General features: G+C 35.2%; 1 protein-coding gene across 1 annotated transcript; it reads right to left on the bottom strand.

Moving 5' to 3' along the window:
* On the bottom strand, positions 1–2,348 carry LOC105272682 (uncharacterized). Its single transcript, XM_011314891.1, has 5 exons — positions 2,201–2,348; positions 1,981–2,127; positions 922–1,361; positions 540–708; positions 1–338 (listed from the first exon to the last, which is right to left on the bottom strand). Exons 1-5 carry the CDS (start codon positions 2,205–2,207, stop codon positions 196–198), a joined length of 906 nt encoding a protein of 301 aa, XP_011313193.1. The 5' UTR covers positions 2,208–2,348; the 3' UTR covers positions 1–195.
* Between the last annotated feature and the right edge of the window lie 6,507 nt (positions 2,349–8,855).

An 8,855-nucleotide genomic window follows, 5' to 3' on the forward strand; every position in this document is an offset into this window, starting at 1 on the left:
TATTTTAACTGTTTCTTTCACTACATATTTGAATGTTAAACAAAGTTAAACTGATATCACACATGATAATCAACAACGATGAATCAACTGATAATAAATCTTATACTAAGATTGGATAATTGTTTTGGTATCTGAGATCCTTCTTCCTGCAGACGTCAAACTTTACTTACTGAATATGTTGAACTGATATTAGAATCAAACATTAAGCTGAGTGGCATCTCCGTCAGGGGTTTTTTTTTCGGATTTGATATTGTTGATTGCGTAACTCAAAGCTGTCTGGATGTCAGCGTCCTTGACTTGGGGTAATCCATGTCTTGCTGCTTCTTCTGCTATTTGACCTGAGGATGGAGCAATTTATTGATGAATTAACCATAAGTATATATAGGGAAAACAATTGAGGATTAGTATATCAATACTATTGTTCCCAAAGAATGGGAATTATTCATACAATGCGAAAATGAATACTGGAGTAAAAATATGGAAAGTACTATTATTTTTAGAAATGATAATAAATTGTGATCTGTGAACGTAAAAATTACCTGTTATGCATTTCCACAAGGGTGAATTAATGAGCAGTTCTTTGTTTGCAACTTTTTTTTGGGCAGTATAATGATTGAAGATATTGACATGTACCAATATTCTTAATATTGCAGCAATACTGAACTGAAGTTTCGTTGTCAAATTAATTTTAGGTTTGATTCCATGACACTGTGAAAGACAAAGCATCATAAATATATATTTATATAGAAATAATACGTCAACATTTTCAGTTTATTTTTTTTACAAAATTCGCACATTACAGGCATTAGTTTTTAGTCAAATTTTTGGAATTAAGAATGTTCCTAAAAATTGGGTAAACAACTGAAAATGTACGAGAGGAATTATATGGATAGCTGTTTTTTCTTCGTATTGAGTACTTACTATGGAGTTACGAAAATCAGCATCTCTTTCTAGTTTAATATTGAAATCCTGAAATTCTTCTAGCGTAGCACAAAAATAGTCTTGCAAATTATCGATTGGTCCATGATTCACCGAGGGTACAACTGTTTCTTTTAATTGGTCTTTAATATCTCCGATGCCAGACAGAACTTTCACCAACTGTGACTGGATCTGCCCAACAGCTGATGTTAAATCACGAAGTTGTTTTTTGAGAATTGCCTGGGAATTACTATCATCAGCTTGGTTGGTTGGCGTTAGCTCGGCATTCATAAAGGATTGGCGTTCAAGATTTTTTATATTTCCACCCGTTGGCTCTTTATCTATAACTTTTGGGGTCTCAATTATCCTTTGTTCAGTCCTAGACCTTGACAAACTTCTTTCGAGAGGTTGTGTTGCAGAGACATACCGGCCTTTTAGTGGACCTGTGGGGTGACAAACAATTTGTTTTTCCCTCAAGCAATTGAACTCAACTGGAAATTACCGATCAAAGCAGTATTTTCATATTTCAATCATCCCATTATTTGAAAATTCGAATAAACATTAATATAGTAGCAAAGTGGTAAAGTCAGACGAGTTGATTTTTCATTTCTCAATCAATACCGCATTATCTCCATAATCAGCTGGTTTAGGAGAAAATATCAGAAAATATTTTTAGTAAACGCGGAAATCTCCACCAAAAGGGATTTGTTAATATTTTCCTTTGAAATAAATCGTTAACGCGATAATTGAGGATTCTATAAGATACACAAAATATTGTCCACTGCCACTTACTCAGCACAATGATTATAAACAGAATTTTACAATATTATTTTTCATCCTCATCAGAAATGAAATCTTTCATCAAAATATCAACCTTCAATGATTTTTGGATTTGAAATTATATTTTCGACTCAGGATGGAGCCTCAATACAGTTAGTATTTTCATATTTTTATTGAATTGGTGTCATAAGTCTGAAATTTTCTTTTAAATTTCTATTGCTAAAATTTGACTTATCCTTAAATTATAGTGTGTTGATTAAACAATGCATGCATCCAGCTTACTCATATTTTCCTTCAGTGACGATGAGTATATACTGCCATGAGAACGTGCATGAATATGAGACGTACATGATCTAGAACGACCCGATTTTGATTTATCAACTTCTTTTTGATGGGGGTGTCGTTTTTTCACAGAAAGATCTGGTGAGCCTACGAAGCACCAAAAAAACATATTTATAAAATGTATCTCAGATCATTCTCTCTAATCAAGGGATTCTCTTACTACCCATATTCTCTTCGCTTTCTGATAATAAGGATCGATCATCTTCTTCAGCTTCACAGAAGAGGCGTTTCACTTTCTCACTGTTTGTCACAGTCCTCTTCTTCTGAAGTTTTTTCTTTAAATTGTCGACCTGTTTTTCTCCATATGATTCATTGGATGTAGTAAATGCAAATGGAGTCTCTTTTCATTTCATTAGTCGTTCTACACCCAATTCGTAAGAATCTAATTGAAAAATAATGAATGATTGAAAGATTTCAGTAGTGAAGTAGTCAACAAATATTCCATCCAGATTTTTCCTCACCTGCTCCTCCTCTGATCTGAACTGGATATAGTTTCCATGATCTGGGTGGTGATTTACCCTGCTTCAATAACGAGGTGGTAAATTTACCCATCCCAGGATCATTACCGTTGTGAAATTGACATTTGAATCCCTCAGAATCACCATCCCAGCTAATCCATTTATCCAAAGCTAAGTCAAATACTCCGTCCTCTTCATCCGCATAGAAGTGAACCAAATAGTACTTATACTGCTTTCCTGGATATTCTGTCTGAGAATTTCAATAGTTGACATTCATACATAATTCACACATAATTAGTATTCAAGTGGTAGAAAGGATAAGTCGATTCTCCATATTTTGTTAAATATTGTATCATCACAATCATGATCAATTTTCAAAAAAAAAATTAAAAAACGTTTGTTGAAGATTTTCGCGTCTGTGACAAAGTCTTCTGATATTTCCTCACAATACCATTGATTATTGAGATGACTGAATATTTATTTAGAACTCAAACATTTCTCATTTTCTAACCTCCAAATATCACAAGGACTTCAACTGCATCTGTAGTCATCAATTTTTCTGATCTTTGGATTGTTAACATACTGAACGCAATATCTCATATTATATAATCATTATTCAATGTTAAACTTACCGATTTTGTCATTTTGCTGCGTTCCAAAAGTGTATTCCCACAATACTGGATAACCTCAACACCACGTGTATACGAAGATGCTTATGGACACTCACCACACTAGTACGAAGCCTCACTGTTCAACGCGAATTTACACTTTGCTCAGACTTTAACGAGCCAACTTATCAGTTTTTAAAAAGAACAATCCCTTTGATTTCTTTACTTTGAAAAATAAAATATTGCCATCAGCCATGTATGCTACCGGCCGGCATGGGACTACAGTAGACTCTCGTTAGTTGCACTCTCGATAGTTGCCACTCTTTCCCCTGATTCGCGTTTCAGACGCTCGAGCGATACCCCTACTTCGCCTCCGATCGATATCGTAACCAAAATACGAAAGAGCCATGCTTGTGTACCACACACACGTTGTTTCCCCGGCACAAGTATTTCTTCAAATGTTTTTTGAATAATTTTAAGTGAATTTAATTAGTAGACTGGCGATTTAGTTAAATTATCAGGTGCCTTCCAATTGTTAAGTTATCTACCTTTCAATACTGTGTATGATGTTGCGGAAGATAAGAAATAAATGTACAAATCTGGAATGAATTTCATTTTATTCGACACCGAAAAAGAAAAGACTTTTTGTCCCTTTAAATTTCCCAGAATTGAGACCGAGCGGCGCGCAGGAGTGGGGGCCCGAGTTAGTTGCCACTTTCCACGAATCGGGTACCCCTACAGCCCCTAACGCGTTGCAACTATCGAGAGTCCACTGTACTGCGTCTATCTTCGAGAGGCCCCACTGACGCCACGTCAGTGCGCGTGCCTGTTAAAATCTAGAAATTTTGATGATATATTTCTTAGTTTTTCTTCACTTCTGGCAACGTATAAACCAAATATACAAGTTAATTTAATGGTTAATCCCTTCCATTCGGAGAAAATAGCATAGCAGTTAAATTATTAAACCAATCCACATGTTTGTATTAGGATTTAGTAGATAGATTTTTCAAACTATATTTTTTACCCTACTCAAAAAAAAATAGCGAAGTAAAAAAGTTGAGTAACCTGGCAGTTTGAGTAACCTCATAATTTCTAAATTTGTAGAAAAAAAATTTTACCATGTTGATTTAGGTTAGTTTAAAAAATGCTCGCTAAAATGTAATAAGTGATCGGTTTCTCATCAGGAATCCCTGAACACATCTGAGTCGACCTTAAGTGATTTGGATCAATATCTCATCAGGAATCATTTGATCAGCCTGAAGTCAAGATGATCAGGCGAGAACCTGACCTGGCTGTTACTGGAGTATTCCTGGTCCGACGAACTGGATCAGAACGTGATCAGTATCACATCAGGAAGTACCTGATCAGACTGAAATCAAGCTGATCAAACGCGAACCTGACCTGGTTGTTCCTGGAGTATTCCTGGTTTGAGGAACTGGATCAGATTAAGATCAAGCTGATCGGACGAGAACCTGATCTGAATCGTCCATAAGTAATCTGGATTCGAGTAACTGGATCAATACTTGATCAGTATCTCATCAGGAACCATCTGATCAGACAAACCTGACTACTACCGGATCGAATACTGATCTGACCTCAGGGCGGCCTGAGGTAATGTCCACTCGGGTAATTTCCACTCGGGTAACACATGGACATTAGTTTCTAGGCCAATCAACAAAAATATAGTTGATTGCAAATGGGTCTTTGCTATTAAAACTGATGAGCACGGAAATGTAGAAAAATATAAAGTTCGTTTAGTTGCGCGGGGATTTTCCCAAGAATATCTTGCAGATTATAATGAGACTTTTGCACCGGTAGCCAGGATTACAAGTTTTCGATTGATACTAGCTTTTGCTAATCAATTTGACTTATTGATTTATCATATGGATGTCAAGACAGCTTTCCTAAATGGGAATCTTAAGGAAGAAATTTATATGAGGGTACCGGAAGGGATAAAACATCAGGAAGGTCAAAATTGTCAATTGAACAAGGCTCTTTACGGGTTCAAACAAGCGGCCCGCTGTTGGTTTGAAGTTTTTGAACAGGCTCTCAAGACAAGAGGTTTTGTCAATTCACCAGTAGATCCGTGTATATATATTTTTAATAATGGTGACATTAAGAAAAATATTTATATTGTTTTACATGTCGATAATCTAGCGATCGTAACGGGATATTTGGACATGATGAATAATTTGAAGACGTATTTAATGAAACAATTCGACATGGTTGACTTAAAGGAAATAAAACTATATTTAGGAATCCGAATCAAACGAGAAAAAGATCAAATAACGTTGGATCAAAGCTCATATATTAAAACAGTTTTAGAAAAATTCAAGATGGCCGAGTGCAATGCCGTGACGGCTCCCCTGGAGAGTCGATTAGATTATTTAGCATTAAATTCAGGAAAAATTAATGAGTCGCCATGTAGAAGTCTGATAGGGTGCCTAATATGTACGTAATGATATGTACTAGACCTGATTTGAATGCATCAATAAATATCTTGAGTAGATATACAAATAAGAACAATGATGAGTTGTGGAAATGCCTCAAGAGGATTCTAAGCTATTTGAAAGGCACTATAGACTTAAGATTGATTTATAAAAGAAAGAATTTCGAAAATGTGATGATTGGTTATGCTGATTCAGACTGGAGCAGTGATGAGAATGGAAGAAAAAGTACAACAGGGTATTTATTTAAAGTATTTGATAACTGTACAATTTGTTGGAATACAAAACGACAATTGTCAGTAGCAGCTTTATCCACTGAAGCCGAGTATATGGCCCTTTTTGAGGCAGTTAGAGAAGCCCTATGGTTAAAATCACTAGCTGAGAGCATTCAGTTGAGAATAAATGATCCTGTAGTGATACATGAAGACAATAACGGCTGTATCAGCATAGCTAATAACCCAACCAATCACAAAAGAACAAAACACATAGATATTAAATACCATTTTTCAAGAGAACAGATTAGTAATAATTTGATTGAATTGAAATATGTTTCCATAGGAGAACAGTTGCAGATTTATTCACAAAGCCATTGCCAGGACCGAAATTCCTAGAGTTGAGAACAAAACTCAATCTAGCATAAGTTTGTAAATATGTGTGTGAATGTATATATGTGTATATGAATGTATATATGTATATTGTCTAATGGTCTGAATAGGTTTTTCTGGGTTTCCCTAATCCATCGCAGCAAATGCTGGATCATATGTATTTGCCCCCAGAAAATAGTTAAGAGGTATATTAGCTTAGAAGTTTGTTGTAATTACATAGCATTATCACTAGTTGTCATTGAATATGTACGATTGAATTTTGAGGGGGTGTGTTGAATTTTGGGGTTTTCTCCCGAGTTTAAAATTCACTCTTCTAGAGTTTTTATATTTCCGGATTTAGGAAATATTTATTTCTTTGTTGCTGTGGGACCTTTCCTTTATGTTATGCAAAAAAGGGAAAGTCCCAGAGGAATTTTCTCATTGCGGGTTTTCCCCAAAATACATCTGGCACCCAGAGAGGGTCAAGAAAGAGAAAAATCCAAGGGTTAAGGGTGGGAGGAGAAATTATATTGCCCTCTGGAGAGGAGTTCAATGTGGGCCTTACGAGTAATGTTTAGTTAGTTCGTTGTAAGTCTTCGTTCAGTAAATTACCTCTTAACTGTCTAGAGTGTTATATTTTTAATCATAATTCCCAATCTTGAAAATTCTCCAAGTGTTCATTTATTTCGATCTCAATAAACCAATAGTCTTCTACCTTCAGGGACAGCTAACTGCTTATCTTATCGATTATCAATTTTCTGATAAGGTTTCCTTATATCAAGTCTCAGGGAAAATGCTCTGACATCGGTTTATCAAGTGCCCATGAGTGTCCAATACTGAAGATTGCGCAAGAAGCAGAAAAGAAAAATCGAAAGCGCATTCTCCCATCAAATTATCGTACAAAAAGACTATGAATTTTTCATCAATTAACAACGTTGCCCGTAGCAGCTACTTGCCAACAAAGAAAATGACTGAACTGGATTCAGCTATCTATTACCATGTTTCTGATCTGAAAACTGTGAAGACAAAATTTGGATTGAGCATGGTCATCACTCTCAACGCTACATTTACTGTTTTTCTGCCAGCAAGGGTGACTCGCCTTCTCCTGCATGACAGAGTAGAATTGGAGAAACTTAAAAATACTATTTCTGAGAACCGACTAAGATTCAAATATCTCGGTGAGGAAACTAAATTTGAATTCATTGATATTCTAAATGGAATCTATGTAATATAATGAGTATGGTTATCGTTAGAAGACAAGTTGATAAACATTTCTGTGTAAAAATGTACTTGTATACGTTTATCTACTCTGCATACCTATATATGTATAAAAAATATCACTCTTATTTGCCAAGATGATAAATCTGGTAAATTGTGAAAAAAATGCAGAAAATATTTTTCATTGAATAAAATAAAAATTCTAAATTATTTTTTGGGCCTTGTTTTTACACTTTTTTTTACTTCATCGTTAACAGCAAAATAACACCACAATGAAAACAAATATCAAAGTTTTGTAAGCTGAAACGCATTCAAGACGTTTATAGCGTGAAGGTAATCTTTATTAGATGCGTGTTCATCAGCCAATTTAGAATAAAACTCTTCTTTCTTGGGTAATGCAGTTCCATCTAATTTACTCCAGTCATCAATGAAATCGTAAGGGAATAGATGTTTTCGACGGGGCAAGTTCACACAAGTCCCAAATACACATTTAGTGAATAAGCGATGGACAGTTCTTTATTCACCCGAAGACCTTTTATATCAATTGCAAATGATTTTGTAATACTACGAATGACGAAATGAGCATCATAGACAGGGAGATTATGGAATACAACAGGGATTATATGAGAATCCTGCTATAAAATATTGCCACTCATGTGTGCAGCTCCACGATATTTTTCGATTAAATGATTGCGATCACGAACCTTATCAATTTTTCCCAAAGGTTTTTTACACATGTGTTATATGATAGCTGAACTGTTTTCCTTTTTCACTATTGTCTTCAAGTATTTATGCACTCTGCTGTTTGCTAGGAGCTTCATTTCGGGCGGGCGGGTATTTCGTAGGTATTTAAACCATAATCTGTTCATTTTGCAAGTAAAAGTCAAGCTATTAGCACCTTAAACTTTGATATTATTTTTCTTAAAACAAGGTTTTTTCCCCATGTGGCAGAACATGTGACCTCTCAAAATGTTCCTCATTTAAAGATGCGTCCAATACTTTATAAACTTAATAAACCAGTCAAATTGGACCTTAACCACCTCAAAAAGTCCTGACAGGCTGAAATTACACCAAAATGTAGAGAAAATTCCTCTCACCGTCATATCAAAAATGTGCACCCACACATGCAACAGAAATCTGCTTAATTAATTAAAAATTAATTAAAAAGTTGCGGCGAACGCCAAAAACTACAATATGATCAGGAGAATTTTCTGTACACTTCAATGCAATTTCAGCCTGCCAAGCCTTTTTTGGGTGGTATCAAGTATAAACGTGAGTGTTGTTTTACTGGCCTATAAGTGGATTCCTTTTTATGCGAACGTCAAATATATTTGACGATTTATTTAGTAAGATCATTCCCTATCTTTCTTACAGTCTTCGCAAAGATATTACCGATATTACAGCGCTCCTAATGGAAGTAAAATAATGAGTCTTACTTGTCAAATAATCCGCTAGATCGCTCCAGTGGACTCTATTTTTCATGGTTTATCCTCTTTGAGG

This window comes from Fopius arisanus, unplaced genomic scaffold (genome assembly GCF_000806365.1).
Source record: "Fopius arisanus strain USDA-PBARC FA_bdor unplaced genomic scaffold, ASM80636v1 scaffold00234, whole genome shotgun sequence".
Classification (NCBI taxonomy): domain Eukaryota; kingdom Metazoa; phylum Arthropoda; class Insecta; order Hymenoptera; family Braconidae; genus Fopius; species Fopius arisanus.

What these genes read in the sequence shown, in the direction of transcription:
- LOC105272682 (XM_011314891.1), bottom strand. An exon ending in GTCACTGAAGGAAAATATGA is followed by an intron (nt 1,362 to 1,980) that starts GTAAGCTGGATG and finishes GTCACCCCACAG; the next exon opens with GTCCACTAAAAGGCCGGTAT. An exon ending in CTTGTGGAAATGCATAACAG is followed by an intron (nt 339 to 539) that starts GTAATTTTTACG and finishes CTCCATCCTCAG; the next exon opens with GTCAAATAGCAGAAGAAGCA.